The 18,507-nt window shown below is 54.0% G+C and overlaps 1 protein-coding gene across 7 annotated transcripts in view; it reads left to right on the forward strand.

The window, feature by feature from the left end:
• Nucleotides 1-18,507, forward strand: part of ADGRL1 (adhesion G protein-coupled receptor L1) — a 49,351-nt gene that overhangs the window by 10,844 nt on the left and 20,000 nt on the right. For 5 of the 7 annotated variants that reach the window (XM_021083697.1, XM_021083698.1, XM_021083700.1 and 2 more), the window contains exons 2-4: nt 7,144-7,315; nt 11,160-11,373; nt 16,294-16,403. In XM_021083697.1, the coding sequence (XP_020939356.1) occupies nt 7,246-7,315; nt 11,160-11,373; nt 16,294-16,403 (394 nt within the window). In that variant the 5' untranslated portion in view covers nt 7,144-7,245. The other 2 variants (XM_021083702.1, XM_021083703.1) reach the window with 2 other exon arrangements.

An 18,507-nucleotide genomic window follows, 5' to 3' on the forward strand; every position in this document is an offset into this window, starting at 1 on the left:
TTTCCATCCCTGACCTCACTCAGTGGGTTAAGGGTCTGGTGTTGCCATGAGCTATGGTGTAGGTCGCAGACGCAGCTTGGATCCGTTGTTGCTGTGACTGGTGTAGGCCAGCAGCTATAGCTCTCATTAGACTCCCAGCCTGGGAACTTCCACATGCCACAGGTGCAGCCCTAAAAACCAAAAAAAAAAAGAAGAAAGGAAAGAAAGAAAGAAAAAGAAATTTATTGTCTCAGAGGTCTAGAGGCTGGAAGTCCAAGATCAAAGTGCTGGCGGGGCTGGTTCCTCCTGAAGGCCCTGAAGGAGAACCTCTCCCCCAGCCTCTGGTGGTTGGCCAGTAACCTGAGCTTCTTGGCTTGTAGACACATCCCCCTGATCTCTGCCTCCATCTTCACAGGGTGTTCTTGGGTGTGTCTGTGTCCTAGGATCCCCTCTTTATAAGGACAATCTAATTGGAATAGGGCCCACCCTAATGGCCTCGTTCATTTTAACTTGACTTCTTTACTTTTTTTTTTTTTTTTTTCTTTTTAGGGCTGCTCCTGTGGCATATGGAAGTTCCCAGGCCAGGGGTTGAATTTGAGCTGCAGCTACAGCCTACACAACAGCCACAGCATCACAAGATCCAAGCCACATCTGCACTGTATGCAGCAGCTTGCTCGACGCTGGATCCTTAACCCACTGAATGAGGCTAGGGATCAAATTCACATCCTCACAGACACTACATCGGGTTCTTAACCCATTGAGCCACAATGGGAACTCCTTGATTACGTCTTTAAAGACCCTGTCTCCAAATAAGTCCTGTTCTGGCTTAAGCCACCAGGTTTTTGTTTGTTTTATTTTTCTCTTTTCAGCTGCATCCCCAGCAAGTGGAAGTTCCTGGACCAGGGATCAAATCCATGCCATAGCAGTGAGCCAAGCCACAACTATGACAATACCGGATCCTTTACCCACTGCACCACCAGGGACCCTAAGGTCCCATTCTGAGACGCTGGGGGTTAGGACTCCAACATACCTGTTTTGGAGGGAACACAATTCCATTCATCCCAAGGCTTCAGGGATGAGCAGGCCTGGGTCTCCCAGGTAGTTCCCATCTAGCCATGTCTGACCTTACCTCCTCACTTAGGTAACCACACGTTGGCCAGCGAATCTCCCCCAGGCCAGTTGGGTGGGTGGTCAGGCCAGGAAGAGGGGGAATGGGAACTGTAGTGCCCAGCTTTGCCTGCTCCAGCCCAGAGGTAGGGGCAGTTCTGGGGGTGCTTGGGGCTTCCTGGAGGAGCTTCTCCAGGGAGGGGCTTCAGGGAGCAGCAGACAGCCTGTGGGGCATACTTTCTATGCCCTGAGGCAGTGGTGCCCGGCCTGTGTGGGCCAGGCTTGGCCCCCAGCTCGTAGAGCAGATGCCCCGTCCAGCTGCCCCCACCACCGTCCTTGTGTCCATTTGGTAAATTTTTTTTTGTCTTTTTTTTTTTTTTTTTAGGGCCACACCCACAGCATATGAAGGTTCCCAGGCTAGGGGTCGAATCGTTGGTACACCCTACAGCCTACGCCACAGCCACAGCTGTAGCAACGCGGGATCAAACCCACAACCTCGTGGTTACTAGTTGGTTTTGTTAGCCACTGAGCCACGACGGGAACTCCCCATTTGGTAAATATTTGTTTGAGAACACGCTTCATGTCTGGGTGCCAGGAGACAGCTTCGGGAGCTTCCATTCTTCCTTTCTGCGTACAAAGGACATGCACGAATGGACAAGTCAAGTCACATGGCAGTGACATGATGGATGGGGACAGGGGATACTTTGTACTTGCTATGCTTCAAGCCCAGCCCTGAGTGTTTCACGGGTATGAATTCTTGTCATGTAGCTACCCTACGAGGTAGCCCCATTTTACCAAAATGTTATGGGATAATGAGGGACAAGTGGGCATTGACTGCCAGGTGCCATGACGGAGGGTGGCAAAGGCCCACCCATATCTCTGAGGAGGGGACATGAGCTGAAATCTAAGGGACACAGGCCAAGACTGCATGGTGGGAACCTACACAGCTGGAACAGGGGGGAGAGGACAGGAGCCAGGCAGTGTGGCCTCCCAGGCTGTGGACTGGGAGCTGCGGCAGAGATTTAAGCAAATGAGCAATTGTCAAGATGGTCTTTAAAAAGTCCCCTCTGTGGAAACAGCCCCAGAGTCCAGCCATAATAAATGGATAAACAAAATGTGGTCCATCTGTACAGTGGAATATTACTCAGCCAGAAAAAGGAGTCACGTACTGATACACATTATGATGTGGATGAACCATGGAAACCGTTTGCCGAGTGAAAGAAGCCAGACACAAAAGGCCACAGATTGTTTGATTCCATGTGTATGAAAATGACCAAGATGGGCAAATCTACAGATTTCGGCAGAGACAGAAAGCAGATTAGTGGTTGCCAGGGCCTGAGGGAAGGCGGAAATGGGAGTTCTTTTTTCTTTTTTTTTTTTTTTTTTGGCCACGCCCATGGCATGTGGAAGTTCCCAGATCAGGGATCGAACCCATACCACAGCTGTAACCAGAGCCATAGCAGGGACAATGCCAGATCCTTAACCCACCAGGGAACTCCATGGAGTTCTTGATTAATGGGTAATGAGTTTCTGTTTGGGGTGATTTATTTATTTATTTATTCTTTTATTACAGTTGATTTACAGTGTTCTGTCAGTTTCTGCTGTACAGCAAAGTGACCCAGTCATACATATAGATACATTCGTTTCCTCATATTATCTTTCATTATGTTCTATTCCAAGAGAGTGGACATAGTTTCCTGTACTGTACAGCAGGACCTCATTGCCTGTCTATTCTAAATGTAATAGTTTGCATCTACCCACCTGTTTGGGGTGATTTTTTTTTTTTGTAAGTTTTGGAACCAGATCGCAGTGGTGATGGCCCCGCATTAAGAATGTAATTAATGCCATCGAATTGTATACTTAAAAATGGTTTAAGTGACAAGCTATATGTTTTATGTATATACTGCACCACAGTTTTTTTTTAAGGCCCCTCCAGCTGCCAGCAGGGAGCCTGTGCTGTGGGAGCAAGAGGGGCTGGGAGAGGTTCCCGTCATGGCGCAGTGGTTAACGAATCCGGCTAGGAACCATGAGGGTGCGGGTTCGGTCCCTGCCCTTGCTCAGTGGGTTAACGATCCAGCGTTGCCGTGAGCTGTGGTGTAGGTTGCAGACGCGGCTCGGATCCCGCATTGCTGTGGCTCTGGCGTAGGCCGGTGGCTACAGCTCCAATTCGACCCCTAGCCTGGGAACCTCCATATGCCGCGGGAGCGGCCCAAAGAAATAGGAAAAAGACAAAAAAAAAAAAAAAGAGAGAGGCTGGGAGGCAGCTGGGAGGAAGTCAGGGCCGCCTGGCAGGGACAGAGATATCCAGGTGTGCAGGACGGCTGCCAAGGACAGATGGACAGACACTCGGGTATTCTGGAGATACAGACCCAGGACTTACCCCTGAACCAGATGTGGTAGTAAGAGAAAGAACCCAGGATTATGACTCCTGAGTTTTTGGCCCAAGGATGTGGGGAGGATGGTGGAACCATGGACTGAAATGGGGGGGGGCGGGGCGCGCTGTCAGGTCCAGTCAGGCTCAAGGATGGAGGTGTAGACATAAGGAGAGAAGCAGGGCTGGGACGCAGGTGTGGCAGTCGTCACGGTCTAGACAGTGTCTAAAGCCTTGAGGTGGGGAGTTCCCATTGTGGCTCAGTGGGTTAAGAGCCCAACTAGTATCCATGAGGATGTGGGTTCGATCCCTGGCCTCGCTCAGTGGGTTGAGAATCCAGTGTTGCTGTGAGCTGGGCCTAAGTGCCGAATGCAGCTTGGATCCCTGTTGCTGTGGCTGTGGCTGTGGTGTAGTTGGCGGCTGCAGTTCCGATTAGACCCCTAGCCTGGGAACTTCTATGTGCCACGGGAACAGCCCCAAAAAGACAAAAAATTAAAAAAATAAAAAATAAAGCCATGGCGGGGTAGAGGGTGGATGGGGAGGCCTGGGGAGAGGAAGGGGAGCCTCCTTCCTCAAATGGATGCTCCCTGGGCCTTAACTTCTGTTGTGCTGGGACAGCGGCCTCTGATGCCCCCCCACCCCGCGCTGGCCTACTGTGTGTGTAGACTATCATCCTTACCAGAACCCTGCAGATTCTCTGGAGGGAGTTGTGGGGGATGGCATGCAGGGTCAGGGAGACTGAAATGCCAGAGTCAGGCTCCAGACCCAGGTTGGCCCACTGCCCCCATAGCCCAGCATCTGGCAGCCGCTCCAGCATTAACCAGACACTAACCAGTTTAAGTCCCTAAAGGAGAGCCAGGGAGCGGATGCTAACGAGTTTAACTCTCTAGGGAAGAGTCAGGGAGGGGAGTGTCCATCAGCCTGGGGTCAGTTCCTCCCCACACACCACCCCCATCTGACCACGGCTGGAAGATGAGGTTGGGGGGGATGAGGCAGTGAAGAATGCACCCCCACTCATGTAAAATTTCAGAATGCTAGGAAATGAACCAAAACCATCCGGGCAGGGTCATGGGACAAGACAGTTGTGGACTGAGGAAGTGGGGAGCTTCCTAAGCGCTGGGTGGTAGGGAGGGCACTGAGAGCTGCTGAGGGGCAGTGAGGGGAGATAGGCTGCAGGGCTGCCCTATCACCTTCCGGGTTCATGTGAGAGGCGATGGGCCCTGAGGGCTGTCTTGCCCATGAGTGAGCCACCCATATATCTTTCCTTTTTTTTTTTTTTTTTTTGCTTTCTAGGGCTGCACCTGAGGCATATGGAAATTCCCAGGCTAGGGATCAAATCAGAGCTGCAGCCACAGCAACGCAAGATCCAAGCCACATCTGCGACCTACACCTCAGCTCACAGTAATGCTGGATCCCTGACCCATTGTACAAGGCCAGGGATCAGACCTGCGTCCTCATGGATACTAGTCGGGTTCATTACCGCTAAGCCACAACAGGAACTCCACCTGAATATTTCTTGAGAAGCTGTGCTGAGTCTCTTGCCTTCAAGGAGCTCCCAGTCTAGTGGGACAGGGTGACAACAGACCTACATATAGAAGAAGGTAATTTCAGGTGCTGTGGATTAACCAGAAGCTAAAGGATGGCGAGCGAGGGAAGTTCCCATTGTGGCTCAGTGGGTTAAGGACCCAACTGGTATCCATGCAAGGGTGGGAGGTGAGGGTAGCTGGGGTGGTTGGGATGGTCAGGGTAGGTAGCTGTGCTGGGGTCACCTTGAGGTTGAGCCCTGAATGGTGAGAAGCTACAGCAGGCATGTGGAGACTCTAGGAGAGTGTTCCAGGCAGAGGAACAGCCCAGGCAAAAGTTCAGCACCAGGGACCCCAGAGAGCCGTGAGGGGGGTTAATACTCCGATTTACATCATTAAATGATCCCTTAGCACTGAGTAGAGGGCAGGCATGGAGGCAGGGAGGTGGAGGAGGCCGAGAGAAGCATCTAGGTAGAGCAGGAGGGTGACTTCGACCTGGTGGTAGGTGCTGGGGGCCAAACGTGGGCGGGTCGGCAAGAAATTTTGGAGGCAGAGCCCATGGGCCTTGCCGATGGAGCTTCTGAAGGGGAGGGAAGGAGAGGGGTGAGAAATCGAGGAGGCTTCCTAGGTTTGGGTGCTGAGATTCTTTCAACAAACATTCACCACTGTGTGTCAGGCCTGTTCTGGGAAAAGGGCCAGGAGCAAAACAAGGCAATGATCCCTGCCTATGCCCCAGGCGGGTCCATCCAAGAGCTAAATGGTTGCATTTGAACCAGGGCCTAAAGGAGGTGAGGGAGCAGAGGGAGAGGCCAAGTGGATAACCAGCGGGCATCAGATACAGACAGAGGAAGGGACAAGTGCAAAGGCCCTGGGGCAGGGCAGGGTCTGGTATGGCTGAGGGACAGCAGGGGCAGGAGCAGGTTCAGGGAGCTAACTGGCTGGCAGATAGACTTTCTTTTTGGGGGAAAAAAACAGTAGTTGGGATTCTTTTGAGAGATTTCAAATTGGAAATAAGACGTTTGGAAAGAACTGCCTGGTCAGCAGTGTTGAGACTGTGGGACAGGCTGGGGAGACATTGGGAAAGGACAGAGTGGGGGCGTTCGCACAGTGAAGGGCTGGTTAAAACATGGGGTACTGGCCCTCCTCAGAGTGTGTGTTTCTAGCAAGTTCCAGGCCAGGGTGGCGCTTCTGGGCTGAGGCCACACTTGGAGAACGGGGTGCAGATAAAGCCAAGGGCCAGGAGCAGAGATCTGGGCTTGGCAACCTTGAGACTCTCCAGGGTGGCGGCGAGAAGAGGAGAGGCCGTGAGGGAGAAGTGGGTCAGAACCAGGCTCTGTGCCCTCGGAGCTGCTGTGCCTGGGGACAGGCAGACAGAGGGGAGGATGGCAGGGGAGGCCACATGACGGCCCCCGCCACCCGCCTGCTTCCCTGCCCTCCAGGGCCTGCACCCGCCCCTCACCCCGCCTGCCTGTCTCCAGCTTACCCCGAGGGTCCCCCTGAGAGGAAAGAGGGGACTCAGTTGTCCCTGGTTCCCAATCTGTGGCGCCAGCCAGCTGGATCGTAATTAGCCACCAGAGCCGGAGAGACAGGAAGCAGGGGGCTGGGGGTTGGGCCCTGGATCCTGGCCCAAGACCCGGTGGCTTCAGGATGGGGCCAAGACGCCTGGGTCCCCCACCCCAGACACGGTGCTGGGTGAGGAAGCTGGGGTGGGAGGAGACAAAGGGCAGGCTCCTGATTTCGGATGGGGAAAGTGGCTTCCAGAGGGTTCTTCTCCAGGATGAGAAGCTGCCTAGGTGCAGGTGGGCCCTTCACAGCTGTGACACACTGAAGAGTTGTCCCAACTACCCAGGCGGGGCTCAGACCCCGGGGAGGTGCTTCCAGGAAGTCCAAGGTGCCAGATGAGCAGGTCCATCTGTCGGGGTGGGGGTGGGGGTGCAGGGTGCACCAGAGGCCTTGGAGGGGGGTCAGCCTCCGGCATGAGGGTGCAGCATCTGTCAGATATAGCTGGCTCGAGGAACTTACATCCACCAGCCCCTCTGAGGACTGCAGGATGGAAGCCCTCGGCCACCAGCAGGAGGAAAGGGAACGGGCCCAAACGCCCCTCCTCCTAGGCCCTGTGGCGGCCGGCCCCTGCCCCCATCTCACTCTTCTTGTCCTCCCTAGGCTGGTGGGCCAGGCCGTGGTGCCCACCTGGTGATGCGGGGCGAGGTCCCCTGCACAGGCCACTGAGAGCCCTGAACACGCCCCCGGCCGCCCGCTGCCGCCATGGCCCGCCTGGCTGTCGTGCTCTGGAGTCTCTGCATCACTGCCGTCCTGGTCACCTCGGCCACCCAAGGTAGGTGCTACTGGGGCCGGGGAGGGGCCCGCCTCCAAAACCTTGCTGGGAGGGTGCATAACACATTGAAATCATTGAAATACCTCCCGATCACCTGTTAAAGGACCACAGCCCCCAGCCAGCCCCAGACCATGGCGGAACCAGCCCCAAAGAAGACTTAGTGATTACACCCCCTGCCCCCGCACCACCAAAGGGTTCCCAGATCAGCCCCTCACTGCCCCCCACCCCCGACCCAGAGGACCTGGCTTCATCCCACGGTGGGGGGGTGGGGGGCGGTCCCAGAGCCTGGGATTCGGGTTGGTGCCTCCTGGAGCCAGGACAGGCCTTCCTGGGGAGGCGATGCTCTTCTGTCTCATGCATGTGTGTCTCTGGGTGTGATTACATCGCCAAGGCTCTCGCTGGGAAGAAGGCTTAATTAAAGCATGCCCGCTGACGTTTATTTAAAAACAACTAATTACCCGGCTCGGCCCTATGCCGGCCCCGGGATCCCATGCACATGCCACAATTAGTGCCCCGGGCCTGCCCGCCTACCCTCACCGATTACTCAATTATCGTCCCCACAGTGGGCCCAGACGGGGGCAAAGGCAGGCGAGAAGAGAGCCAGAGAGAAAAGGCATGCCCTGTCTGCAGGGCACTGGCGGGGCACACCGCTGCCCAGTGGCCCCCTCATATAGCCCCACCCTCTGGAGAGCCACAAAGGTGGAGGGGGCGTTGTTGATCAGCCCTGCCACAGGGCCTTGGCACTGCTCTGGCCAGCTGGAGCCCTCCACTCCTCCAGCACCTGAGTTCTCTCCGTAGCCAGGTCCTGCCCCACAGCCCCAGCTGGGCCAGGAGGGGCCGCTTCCACCCCCAGACCCATCGGAGCCAGCCCTCCACCCCCGGCCTCCTTCCCCGGCCCAGGGAGAGCTAAAATTAGCTGTGGAAGCAGATGGTACAAGAGGAACACATGTAAAACTTTCCCCCGAGTGGGATTCAGCTCACCCCAAAAAACCCCGAGGGCCTGGCTGCCAATCCCTTTGGGCCCCTAGTCAGCATTAGAGGGACCAGATCTCAGAAGAGGAGCCTGTTTGGCTTTTCTGCCATTGTGCACCGGTGTCTTCTCTTGATCTACAACTGTCCCCCACTTGGAGCCTCGGGGCCATGCTCTGCACCCGCACTTCCCTCTGGCATCCCACAAGACCTGCCTAGGACAGTGTCCAAGAAGGTGGCCTCCCTGGGCAGGCGTGGACTGTAGTGAGTCCACTCTGTCCGACAGAGACGGGCTGCTTTAATCATCTTAGTGATAACGGTCATTAGCGGCCTGTAATCTCACTGTGCACCGGGCACGTGCACTGCATCCCTCAGCACGGGCCAGTGAGGTAGGAGTTGTCTCCTCCTTAGGGAAGAAAATAGGGCCACAGAGGTAGTCAGTGACTGGATGAGGCCACCAGTCAGGGAGTGGCTGAGCTGGGATTTAAACCCTGGCCATCTGGGTCCTGAGTGCTAGCTTTCAGTCCAGCACAGTATGGATGCTGACGTGTGACAGTGCAGCCCCTCTGAGAGCTGGCATGCCTGTGGCAAGTTCCTTCATTGTCACAACGACCCAGGGAGGTTTCCCAGGTGAAAGCAAAGAGGCCACTCCCTGTGGCGCCCTCACTGCACACGGCACCACGCACAGCACCTCCTATGAGAACATTTGGTAGCACAGAATCCTCCCAGTACTGCCCCAGGCTGTGGTGGCCCATTTTACAGAGCCGGAAACTGAGGCCTGGTGAGGCTCCGGCAGTGGCTGTCTAAACTAGAGTGTGGGTCAGAATCACTGACAGGTGCTTCGATCCGAAGGCTCTTGGTTTCACCCCCTAGGATTCTGATTCAGCAGGCCTGGGTCAGGGGCCCAGAATCTGCATTCCGAACATGATGCTGATGCTGCCACACCCTGAGAAGCCCTGGCCCAAAAGACCCACCTGGCCTGTCAGCTGGGAATTGGCAAGGCCAGGATCTTTGGATTCTTCCGGAATGCAAGCCTCTGCCTTCCTGCACCCTCTCTGCTCCTTGCATGGGGCAGTGTGAAGTTAGGGAAGGACCCCAGGCCCCCCTCACTTCTGACACCCATCGCAAGTTCCAGGACTTCCCCTGGACACCCTCAGATCCCTCTTGAAGGAGTCACAGAATTCCCAGATGAACACGCCGTGATACTTGCAGTTACAGTGTATTACAGTCAATAGATACAGATTAAAATCTGCCAAGAGAAGAGGTGCCAGGGACGGCAGCCAGGAAAGTGCCATGCAGGGGGCTTCCGGTGGTCCCCTCCCAATGCAGTGGATGGCATGAACTCCCCTGGCAACGATGAGTGACATAACATTGCACTGCCCACCCAGGAAGGCTTCCTGAGCCTGGGTGTCCAGAGTCTTTACCGGGGCTCAGTCATGCAGACAGGGCTGACCACCCAGAGGCTGACCTCAATCTCTAGCCCCTCCAGGGGTCAGCTCTTTACACGTGACCCAAAGCACCTTCCTGAAGCCACATTGTTAGTGCACTAGTTTGCCAGGCATGCTGTAACAAAGTCCCACAGACGAGGGGGCATAAGCAGCAGAAACATAGTCCCTCCCAATTCTAGAGGCCAGAAGTCCAAGATTAAGGTGTCAGCAGTATAGGCTCCTTCTGAGGGCTCCAAGGGAAGGATCTGTTCAGCTCCCTCTCCTTGGTTTCTGTCTGTCTGTCTGTTAGGGCTGCACCTGCGGCATTTGGAGGTTCCTAGGCTAGGGATGCATTCAGAGCTACAGCTGCTGGCCTACGCCACAGCCACAGCAATGGGGGATCTGAGCTATGTCTGTGACCTACACCACAGCTCACGGCAACACCAGATCCTTAACCCACTGAGCAAGGCCAGGGATTGAACCCGCATCCTCATGGATGCTAGTCAGGTTTGCTAACCACTGAGCCATGACAGGAACTCCTCTCCTTGGTTTCTTGATGGCCATCTTCTCCCTGTTTCTCCACATCGTCCTCCCTCTGCGTGCACCTGTTTTTCTGGCTGCATCCACTGCATGCATAAGTTCCCAGGCTAGGAATCAAACCTGTGACACAGCAGTGACAAGGCTGGATCCTTAACTGCCAGGCTACCAGGGAACTCCCCAAATTTCCTATTTTTATAAGGACACCATTCATATTGGATTAGAGCCCACCTTAAATTCAGTTTAGGAGTTCCTGTTGTGGCTCAGCATGTTACAAACCCAACTAGCATCCATGAGGATGCAGGTTTGATTCCTGGCCTCACACAGTGTGTTAAGGATCCGGTGTTGCCGTAAGCTGTGGTGTAGGTCGCAGATGCCGTTTTAATCTGGTGTTGCTGTGGCTGTGGCGTAGGCTGGCAGCTACAGCTCAGATTTGACCCCTAGCCTGGGAACTTCCATATGCTACACAGGTGTGGCCCTGAGGGAAAAAAGAAAAAGTCGAAAAACCTCAGTTTAACTTGACTACTTCTCTAAAGACCCTGTCTCCAAACTCAGTCACATTCTGAGGTTCCAGGAGTTAAGACTTGATGTCAGCATGTGAATTTGGGGAGGGGGGCAGACACCATTCAACCCGTAATAGCACGGACTGCCTGGCATGGCTCAAGGCCCCCAGGCAAATAAAGACACTCTTCTCAAGCATCACACTTCAAGGGCTTAGGGGACACCTCCCAGGAGCTGAGGCAGAGGCCAGATTCTCTTTGGGCCAGGTTAATGGTCTTACCACCCAGGTGGGCACATTGAGAAGCCATTTCACAGACGAATAAACAAGGATGACACAGCCCACATCGCACTGTCAAGCTGGAGATGGCGCTTCTTGGGCAGGGTATGACTCCCTCCGCCCATCCCCACAGGCCTGAGCCGGGCCGGGCTCCCGTTCGGGCTGATGCGCCGGGAGCTGGCCTGTGAAGGCTACCCAATCGAGCTGCGGTGCCCAGGCAGTGACGTCATCATGGTGGAGAACGCCAACTACGGGCGCACAGACGACAAGATCTGCGACGCCGACCCATTCCAGATGGAGAACGTGCAGTGCTACCTGCCGGACGCCTTCAAGATCATGTCGCAGAGGTGAGGGGCCTGTGGAGAAGGGGTGGCAGCAGTCAGCAGGGGCTTGCCGAGTAAAAGCCATGGCAGGACAGGGTGAGGTGTCATGAGAGCTAAAGGACAGGCCAGAGGTCTGATCAGGCTTCCCTGAGGAGGTGACCCCTGAACACAGGTGACCAAAGTGTACGTGCTTGTGAATGTCAGAATGAGTGTGAGAATATGAGCAAGCGGGTGAGTGTGAGGACTGTTTCTCTGCATCTGTGGGGGTGGGTAGGCTAGGGAGAGGTGCTGCGTGTGCAGAGCTGCAGAAGCCACTCTCACACTTATAGCCAGACTACCTAGAGCTGGCCAGCTCTTCCTTTAAATTATACCCAGATTTGACCACTGCTTCCACCTCCAAACCCCCAGGGCTGCTCCTGTATCTTCCTATTCTGGTCTGTTCCCCGCACAGCAACCAGAGGGCGCTTGTGAGCACCTGCATCCAGTCCTGTCCCTCCTCAGCTCAGAGCCCTCCTTGGTTCCCAGCCTCAAAGCAAAAGCCTAAGTCTTCTTGGAGGCCCACCAGCCCTGCACACACTGCCCTGACCTCTCCCCGGCCCTCACCTCCTCCATGCCCCCCATTCACTGGGTTGAGTTACCTGGCCTACTCCTTACACACACCAGGCATCTTCCTTTAAGGGCTCCCTCTGGGCCTTTGCACTAGCTGTTCCACCTGCCTGGAATGCTGTTCCCCGAAACCCACATGGCTTCTCCCTCCTTTTACTCAGGGATTTTTTTCAAACTTAACTGGCCTCTTAGCACCTCTGACCACCCTCTAAAATCCCAGCCCCCGTGTCCCAGCCCCTTCCCCAAACTCTCTCTCTCCTAGTCCCGACTTCCAGCTACAGTCCTATTGGACACTGTGCCTCTTTATCGTTCCTATTTTATGATTTTGTAAAATGTCTTCCCTCACTGGGCTGTGAGCCCCACGGGAAAGGGAGTTTTGTCTGTCATTGCAGCGTCCACAGCCAGATACACTGCAGTTGGTCACTAAGTTATTGCCAAATGCCTGATAGAGTGCAGGGTTCACTCCAGGTCCCTAAGTGTAAAGCTGGTAAAGGAAGGCGGCCTCGTGCAGCCCTACAGCAACTTGGGGGTTCCAGAATATGTCACTGGCTGGGATCCCTGAAAGCCTCCTGAGTTTGGGGCACGGGATGGACATGGTCAGGTGGACCAGCCGGACCCACCTCATCCCCTCCCTCCCACTGTTTCTCTCTCTCTTCCCCTCAAACCATCTTCCCCATTTCCTGTCCACGCCTGCATGGACAGTCGCCCTTTTCTCCTACCTCCTGCCTCTTCAGAGTCTCCCTGCCTGCTCTGTTCACATTGGCTTCAGGGTCTGTGGTATTCTCTGTGCAATCTCCCCAAGCACCTAGCTTAGTGCACAGTGAGACTAGCCAGTTCCATTGCTTATGGGTTCTCAGTTCTGCAGGGGGGACACTGAGCAGTGCAGTCACTGGGACTGAGGGAATATGATGAGGCCACTGCTCTGCCATCTGAAAACCTGGAAACCTGGAAACATTGGGGTTTTTTTGGCTGTACCACAGCATGTGGAAGTTCCCGTGCCAGGGAACGAACCTGTGCCATAGCAGCAATCCAAGCCATAGCAGTGACAACACCTGATCCTTAACCCACTGCACAACCAGGGAACTCCAAAACCTGGAGATTATTTTGAGACTTTTTTTTTTTCCTGACTGACCCACGGCATATGGAGTTCCTGGGCCAGGGATCAGATCCAAGCTGTGGTTGCGACCCAAGCTGCAACTGTGGTTGTGGCAACACCAGATCCTTAACCCACTGTGCTGGGCCAGGGATTGAACCTGCATGCCAGCGCTCCTAAGAAACCACCAATCCCATGCATCACAGCGGGATCTTCAAAACCTGGAGACTCTATAGCTCTGCTACTCTGACCAAAACACCCCAGAATAAATACAGTGACCTAAAACAAGATCAGAGTTGAAAAGACCCTTTGCAACCACTTCCCTCTGTCTCAGCACCGCACCCCCACTCCAGCCCTTTAAAGGCCATGTTACAGCCACTCCCACCTCTCAGGACAGAACTCAGCTGTAGGGGAAGCTGGGAAATGCAGTCTCCAGCTGGAAGGCCAGCTTTTTTTTTTTTTTTTTTTTTTTGTCTTTTTAGGGCAGCACCCGAGGCATTTGGAGGTTCCTGGGCTAGGGATCAAATCAGAGCTGTAGCCACTGGCCTATACCACAGCCATAGCAACACCAGATCCAAGCCACGTCTTCGACCTACACCACACCTCATGGCAGTGCCGGATCCTTAGCACACTGATGAAGGCCAGGGATCGAACCTGTGTTTACATGGATACTAGTCAGATTTGTTTCTGCTGCACCACAACAGGAACGGCCACGATTATTTTTAAATGTCCATCTCCCCCTTTCTAGAATGTGACCACATTGGGAACTCCAGTATTTTTGTTTCTGTTTTTGTTTACATCTTTATATTGAAATTCGCATAATATAAAATTCACCATTTGATGAGTTACCGTTGTGGCTCAGCTGGTTAAAAACCTGACGTAGTGTCCATGAGGATGCGGGTTTGATCCCTGGCCTCTCTTAGCGGGTTAAGATCCGAGATTGCCAAAAGCTGTAATGTAGGTCATAGGTGCAGCTCAGATTCTGCATTGCTGTGGCTGTAATGTAGACCAGCAGCTGCAGCTCTGATTCAACCCCTAGCCTGGGAACCTCCATATGCCACAGGTGCAGCTCTAAAAGGAAAAAAATTTCACCATTTGAAAGTGAACAATTCACAATGTTGTACTGTCTCTGCCTCTATCTAATTCCAGAACATTTTCCTCACCTCAAAAGGAAACTCCATCGCACTTAGCAGCAGTCACTCCCTACTCCCGCCCTCCCACCCCCACCCCCAGTCCCTGGCAACCACTAATCTCCTTTCTGTCTCTGGATTTGCCTCTTTTGGACGTTTCATATAAATAGAATCGTGAAACATGTGGCCTTTGTGGCTGGCTTCTTTCACTGAGCATGATGTTTTCAAGGCTCAGCCACGTCGTGGCTTGTATTCCTTCCCTTTTTTGGCTGAATGATATCCCTTGTGTGGATGTACTATGTTTTGTTTATCCTCTCGTCCATCAATGGACATTTGGGTTGTCTCTACCTTTCGGTGATGGTGTGAATGATGCGGCCAAGAACTTTTGTGTACAAGTAGTTGTACATGAATACACCTGCAGTATTCCAGTAGATAAAAGCAATTGCTTTCCGTTCCTTGGACAATAACTAGGGAGGTGGTTCCTTAGCCATAGATAATTAAGTCTCTGTTAAACCTTCTGAGGTCAGTGGGGTTTTTTGTTTCCCTCTTATGGCTGCACCTGCGGCATATGGAAGTTCCCAGGCTAGGGGTCGAATCAGAGCTGCAACTGAAGCCTACGCCACAGCCACAGAAGCACTGGATCCAAGCTGCATCTGCAACCTACACTGCAGCTTGCGGCAATCGGAGATCCTTAATTCACTGAGCAAGGCTGAGGATCGAATCCATATTCTCATGGATGGTAGTTGGGTTCTTAACCCACTGAGCCACTACAGGAACTCCTAAGTGGGTTTGTTTATTGGTTGGGTGTTTTTTGTTTTTTGGTTTTTTTCGGTTTTTTGTTTTTTTGGGTTTTTTTTTTTTGCTTTTTAGGGCCACATGTGTAGCATATGGAAGTTCCCAGGCTAGGGGTCTGATCAGAGCAGCAGCTGCCAGCCTACACTACAGCCACAACAACTCAGGATCAGTGCTGCGTCTGCGACCTACACCACAGCTCACAGCAATGCCAGATCCTTAACCCACTGAGCAAGGCCAGGGATCAAACCTGCATTCTCGTGAATACTAGTTGGGTTTGTTACTGCTGAGCCACAATGGGAACTCCCTAAGTGTTATATTTTTAAAGAAGGGGATTGGGGGAGTTCTCCACCAGGCTAAGGATCTGGCCTTGTCACTGCAGCAGCATAGGTGCAGGTTCAGTCCCTGGCCCAGGACTTCCTCATGCTGCAGCCGTGACCAAAAAAAAAAAAGGGGGGGGGAGAATTGAGGTGGGTGGGTGTAAACAGATCCTCATTTTTTAAGCACTCTTGGTTAAGGGCAGGATTAAAAGGAAGACACAAGAGCCCCCTCTGCCCTGTACCTGTCAAGAAGCCCCCCAAACCACTTCATACACACCCACAGTCAGATCGCTGTCCTGCCTGGCTGAGACCTGGCCTGCTCTAGGAAACAGAGACCTTGATTGTGGGAACAGACAGTAGAGAAGAAATATCTTTTTGTTGTTGTTAAGTAGGCCTCCCTGTACATGGTAGCCAGCCTCCTGAGAAGTTGACAGGGACTTGGGGTGTTCCCCATGGGGGATCGAGGATGGCTTCAGCATGAGGTGAAGACTCTGCCCCTGTCCTGGGCCACAGAGCCGCCCAACAGCGCTGTCCAAAGGTGGGACACATCAAGACATGATCTGAAGTAGACACAGGCCGATACTGTGAGCATGTCATTAAGAGCATGTTTGCAAAGACACCACCTCACATATATAGCTTCATATCTTTCTCTTCCGTAAACAAAGGAGGAGCTTTACAGTCTAATTTGGAAAAATAACAAGGACACAATGGCACTGGTGCCACTCAGGCAGGATGAAAGTGATGAAGGGTGGCTGGGAAAGCAGTTTATGGAGCAACCCCTCTGGCCCAGCCCTGAGCTTCATGCTGTGCAAGGGTTGAAATAGAAGAATCCTATCTAGTGGGAGAGAGGAGGCAAGAAGCAGAAAACCACCCCCACACAAGGCCCCTGGTGTGGTCACCACGGTTCCTTCCCAATTTGGGGGTGTCCATTCCTCTCCTGACCCTGGGGGCCCCTCCCCAGTTCCAGGCCTGTCTTTTTCCAGCATCCGTCTCTCTTACACAGGTGTAACAACCGCACCCAGTGCGTGGTGGTCGCCGGCTCCGATGCCTTTCCCGACCCCTGTCCTGGGACCTACAAGTACCTGGAGGTGCAGTACGACTGTGTCCCCTACAGTGAGTCATCTTGTTCCTCGTGCGGTCACGGGCCCTTCCCCCTCCCAGAAGCAAGTGAGGAGGAGACACCTTGAACACACACACTGACGGCCACATCAGGGCCAGGCACACGGGCCAGCTGGGCCTGCTCTCTCCCTCATACATTCTCTTCTCCCAGACACCCTTGTACACAGTGGTATTGCCCCACCCCCACCCCCACCGATTCTGTCTGCATCCTCCTCCACCTCCCATTACCCTGGCCTGCTCACCCTGCTTCTTCACATTCCCTTGGCTTTTTTTCGCACTTGGAGGCCACACCCAAGTACTCCACCTGGCACACTTAGATCTCTCCTCTCCTCTCCCTGGACCTCGACCTCACTGCTCTCTAATTCCTCTGCCTCCTTCCTCTTCTCACAACCCCTCCCTTCCCGACACCCTTACACACCTGCTCTCCCCTCTCCCTCACCCCACTTCCTCTCAGCTCGTTTCCTTTCTCTTGTCCACCACACATGCCCCCACTCCTGCCCCTTCCTAGTCCTGGAAGCTGGACTCTATACCCTTGGAGAGGCGGACCACCCTCTAAGGCCTGATGAGAAGGGCTAGGGGCATCTTCCACAGAGTCACCACTCCTGGTTGGTTTGCCCGTTACCACAATGGTACTTCCTGTCTGCAAAGGAAGTGCCGCCATGTTGGATTGGGGGTGGGTGGCACCCAGGAAGCCTGAGGAAGGTGATCTGGGGAGCCAGGGGCCTGCCATTCTTGCACCTGGCCAAGGGGAGCAACCAATGACAAGGTCTCTCCTCCTCAGCAGCCCCACCCTTAACATGGCCCTTCTTTCCGGCCCTCACTCTTCCCTCCCTTTTCCCCATCATCCATTCCCCTCCTCTCCACCCCCAGCTTCATGTAGCCAACCTGGAGGTAGGGCTTCTGGGCAGAGGGGGGAGGAGGCAGGGCCACCAGGGTGTCTGAGTGTGGTGGGGGGTTGGGGGAAGCAGGGACAGGGGGGAGCAGGAGGCCCTGTGACTCTCCCTCCTCCCCCCTCCCACCCCAGCCTTCCTTCCCAACCTTTGATTTCTTCTCGCAGGTGACCACAGACGCGCTGGGGGAGACAGGATCTCTTATGTGCTTCCATAACCTTTTTCCTTTACTCCTCACCCTTTCCTTTCAGCGACCAAGGTCTCCAGCCACTGCCTGAGGGAGACGCCCATCTGATCCTTGAAGCCTCCCCACAGCACTGGGGACACTGCCCACCCCCATGGCGGGGGCCGCAGGAAAGCAGGGCAGGAGTGGGGAAGCATGGCACAGTGGGGGAATCAGGCTGGGTTCAAGGCTTGGCCCCCCGCTGTTGGATTTTATGGCTCTGAAACTTGAGCAAATGACATAATTTCTCTGGGCCACTGAAGAAGGAGGCAAGAGTCCAAGCAACCATGTGTGCAAAGAGCCTGGCCAGGGTGGGCCACAGAGCCTGCTCCTGAGGGCAGAGTGCCAGACATAAGCTCCCTCAGGACAGAGGCCTCACCTTCACTCCTCAGCGCCCAGACCCAAGCCTGGTTCACGATGTGCTCAGTAATGGTTTGGGTGCCCTTTCAATCCGGCTGAGCCTGTATCTTCCTGTGTGACGGTGGGAGGGGATCAGACGCCTTCCCTGAGATGCTGCCAGGAGTATAGAGAATGTAGGTAAGAACTCCTTGTGTGCCCTCAGCCATAGGTGTGAAGGAAACAGTGCCCACTTTTGTCAGCTATGTGGTCTCAGCCGTGTTGCTTCACTTTACTGATCCTATTTTCTCATCTATAGACAGGGTTCTCAAAAGGCTGCACAGGAGGTGCTTAGCATGGTTCCTGGCACATAGTAAGTGCTGGGCACTTGGTAGTCGTTGCTTTTGTTGTGAATGCTCATCATGATTTTTTCCAATTATTATGATTGCTATTGGTAATCAAAAATGAAACTAACAATTGGAGCTCCCACTGTGGTGCAACGGGATCAGAGGTGTCTTCAGAGCACTGGGACTCGGGTGCGATCCCCAGCCCAGCATAGCGGGTTAAGGATGCAGTATTACTGCAGCTGCAGCTTTAGGTCGCAACTGCAGCTCAGATCTGATTCCTTGGCCTGGGAACTCCATATGCC

This window comes from Sus scrofa, chromosome 2, assembly GCF_000003025.6.
Source record: "Sus scrofa isolate TJ Tabasco breed Duroc chromosome 2, Sscrofa11.1, whole genome shotgun sequence".
NCBI classification, from domain to species: Eukaryota; Metazoa; Chordata; class Mammalia; order Artiodactyla; family Suidae; genus Sus; species Sus scrofa.